The sequence below is a fragment of the Onychomys torridus genome, chromosome 4, assembly GCF_903995425.1.
Source record: "Onychomys torridus chromosome 4, mOncTor1.1, whole genome shotgun sequence".
NCBI classification, from domain to species: Eukaryota; Metazoa; Chordata; class Mammalia; order Rodentia; family Cricetidae; genus Onychomys; species Onychomys torridus.
In genome coordinates this window covers 63190261-63193866 of record NC_050446.1, presented here as the reverse complement: position 1 = coordinate 63193866, position 3606 = coordinate 63190261, and the positions used below count along the sequence as shown (strand labels likewise).

The 3606-nt window shown below is 35.8% G+C and overlaps 1 protein-coding gene across 1 annotated transcript; it reads left to right on the top strand.

The window, feature by feature from the left end:
- Window positions 1–1241: 1241 nt before the first annotated feature.
- On the top strand, window positions 1242–2207 carry LOC118583039 (olfactory receptor 1052-like). The gene has a single exon (XM_036186305.1). It carries the CDS (start codon window positions 1269–1271, stop codon window positions 2205–2207), a length of 939 nt encoding a protein of 312 aa, XP_036042198.1. The 5' UTR covers window positions 1242–1268.
- Window positions 2208–3606: the final 1399 nt, after the last annotated feature.

Below are 3606 nucleotides of genomic sequence, written 5' to 3'. Positions count from 1 at the left end.
TTCACATCAAACACCCTTTAATAACATTCCCTGGGGGTAGTCCTCTAAAATTGCCTAAGGATTATTACAGACCTTTTTGATTCTAGGACTAGCTTTTTGTTTTGGTTTGGTTTAGGTAGAGTTTTTGTTTGTTTGTTTGTTTTTTTGGTTGGTTTGGTTTTTCATGAAAGGGCTTTTCTATGTAGCCCTGGCTGTCCTGGAACTCACTTTGTTTGTAGACCAGGCTGATCTTGAACTCAGAGATCCACTTGCCTCTGCTCCCCCACAAGTGCTGGGATAAGAAGCATGTGCCACTATCACCAGATACTAGCATTTTGTAACAGTAAAATACACACACACACACACACACACACACACACACACACACAATCAATCAATCAACAACACAAATATAGCATGCAGGTGGCTCAGTAGTACAGCCTTAAATATTATGCACAAAAGGCTGTCTTCAATAGCCAGAAAACACACAGGAATTCGTAGTCACATATACATGTAGAGTCATTAAATATTATATAGAATGTGGTTAACTACAATACTCGTGTGTGTGTGTGTGTGTGTGTGTGTGTGTGTGTGTGTGTGTGTGTGTGTGTGTGTGTACAAGGTCTTGGGCATGTTAATCATGTGTTCTTCTACTGAGGTACATCCTCATGACCTAATGGTTCATGAGGGCACAATATTTTATATATTGTGTATCTTGGTAAGTTTCACACTGGCTGTTTTAACATGATTAAAAAAAACATGGTAGAGTACTTTAATAGAGACATAGATTATATATTTCCACCATTAGTTCTTATTTCCTAAACTACATTTTCCATTTTGTGTGTTTGTTTGTTTTTTTGAGACAGGGTTTCTCTCTGTAGTTTTGGTGCCTGTCCTGGATCTAGCTCTGTAGACCAGGCTGGCCTCGAACTCACAGAGATCTGCCTGTATCTGCCTCCCAAGTTCTGGAATTAAAGGCATATTCCACCACTCCCCGGCGATTTTCCTTTTTTTAAAACAAGGATGAAGTTTACTTTTTGTGCACCTTGGATATTATACTTAAATATAACTAGGTCCACAAATAATTTAGCATTTTCTCTTTTTACATGGAACTTTTATGAAAAACCAAATAGACAGTGTTTAAAAAATATAGACTTTTAATGTACACATATATAATCAGGAGACTCAGGGTGGAGAATTCCACAATTTTTTAGTTATTGATATCCTACTATTGATGCAAATTTTACCTGCATTTCCTATCATTAACAGGTACCAAGACACACAATTATATGGCAGATATCAACTTCACATTTGTTACTGAGTTTATCCTTCTAGGATTGACAGATCACAAAGAACTCAAGGTGTTTCTCTTCATCTTGTTTCTCTTTATCTATGTCATCTCCTTGGTAGGGAATCTGGGAATGTTCTTTCTGATCCACATGACTCCCAAACTCCATACACCCATGTACCACTTCCTTCGCTCTCTGTCATTTGTTGATGCTTGTTATTCATCAGTATTTGCACCCACATTGTTAGTGAACTTCTTTGTGGAAAGGGAGACCATTTCATTCTCTGCATGCATCCTGCAATATTTTTGGTTTGCATCACTGCTTACCACAGAGGGATTTTTGCTGGCAGCAATGGCTTATGACCGTTATGTGGCAATTGTAAACCCTCTAACTTACACAGTGGCTATGACAAAGCTGATATGTGTTCTGTTAGTGCTGTGTTCATGCTTAGGAGGTACGATCACCTCATTGACACATACTATTGGCTTAATGAAACTCTCCTTCTGTGGACCAAATATTATCAGTCACTTCTTCTGTGACCTTCCTCCCCTGTTAAAGCTATCCTGTTCTGACACCTCCATGAATGAACTGCTGCTTTTGGTCTTCTCTGGAGTCATTGCCATGACCACACTCTTGATTGTGATAGTCTCCTACATCTTCATTGTCGCTGCTATCCTGAGGATCCGCTCAGCAGCAGGCAGGCACAAAGCCTTCTCCACCTGTGCTTCCCACCTGACAGCTGTGACATTGTTCTATGGCTCCATCAGTTTCAGTTACATTCAGCCAAGCTCCCAATACTCCTTAGAACAAGAGAAGGTAGTGTCTGTATTCTACACCCTGGTGATTCCCATGTTGAACCCACTGATTTACAGTTTAAGGAACAAGGAAGTTAAGGATGCTATGAAAAAGGTAATGGAGATGAAACATTTCCCTCATTGAAATGTATTTTTCTGAGAAAACGTGAGACAATTGAATCATGCAATAATGTTTGTTAAAGTCAAATAAAATTTCAACCTACTTGGATTGTGGAGTTTGTTCAGTTTGAGTACTAGGTTTTATAGTGATAAAAAAAGCATTAAAATATAATGTGGCACCAGGTGGTGGTGGCACACGCCTTTTATCCCAGCACTTGGGAGGCAGAGGCGGGCGGATCTCTGTGAGTTCGAGGCCAGTCTGGGCTACCAAGAGAGTTCCAGGAAAGGGACAAAGCTACACAGAGAAACCTTGTCTCAAAAACAAAAAAGCAAAACAAGAACAACAAAAATATAATGTGGCATGATTACCAATATTGTGTTGTATTTTCTATCTTATCCCTAGACTAAGACCTAGGAAATTACTAGGACAATTGTTAACATTTTCAATACTTAAGTAAATTGAAATTGTATATATGTGTATATTTATATATTAAATAAATATATATATAGTTATATAATTGAAATTTAATATATATACATATTTTGTAAATATACATATGGAAATAACTACACATTTTTATACACCAATAAGATCAGTGTAATTAAATTATTTAAAAATAAAATTCACAAAAATGAAAACACCTCTCAACTTCTTGTTCGCTTGAGCAATATAGACAGGTAAAGTATTTTCCAACACAAAAATATCTATAAAAGGCATATTCAGAAAATTGATAGACATGTGTTTCCTTCCTGTGGTGAAGACACCTGATAAAGTAGGTCTCCACAAAAGCTACAGAATGCTACTGGATATCTCAGAACTGGAATTATGTTTATAAAGTATGTGAGTAAAAATTTACTGAAAGTACTAAAAGAAATAATGAGGAAAACATGAAAATATATCTGAAATAATATTTCTTGAAATATACTAGAAATAGTCTATGAAATCAGTTACTAGTTCTGATTGCATGACAATACACACAAACAAAATTATAGCTGTGCTAAATTAAATCAAAATATCCCATTTAACAACATTTTGAGATATATGAAATATTTATGAAAAACAGGAGAGCACTTTTCAAGCATTTACTGGGTGAAAAGGTAACTGTGCATGACTGCTGAGAAAAATTTCAATTGCTTTATACTAATGGAGAAAATTTTAATGTCAATGGATTAGATAATTTTGTTCTTCATCATATCTACCATAGAATTAAATAACTGAGTTCATACAAGCTAATCCTCTTATAATTACAATTGCTTACTTCATTTCCTTGAGGGTAAAGACAATGGAAATTCTATATATTGAATATTAGAGATCAAGCAAATTGAACCAATAACAACTCACACAAGTATTAATAATGGATTATTACCAACACATTAATGGGTAATGGGTATCCAGATATAGAGGATCAACACAGGATAGTTTG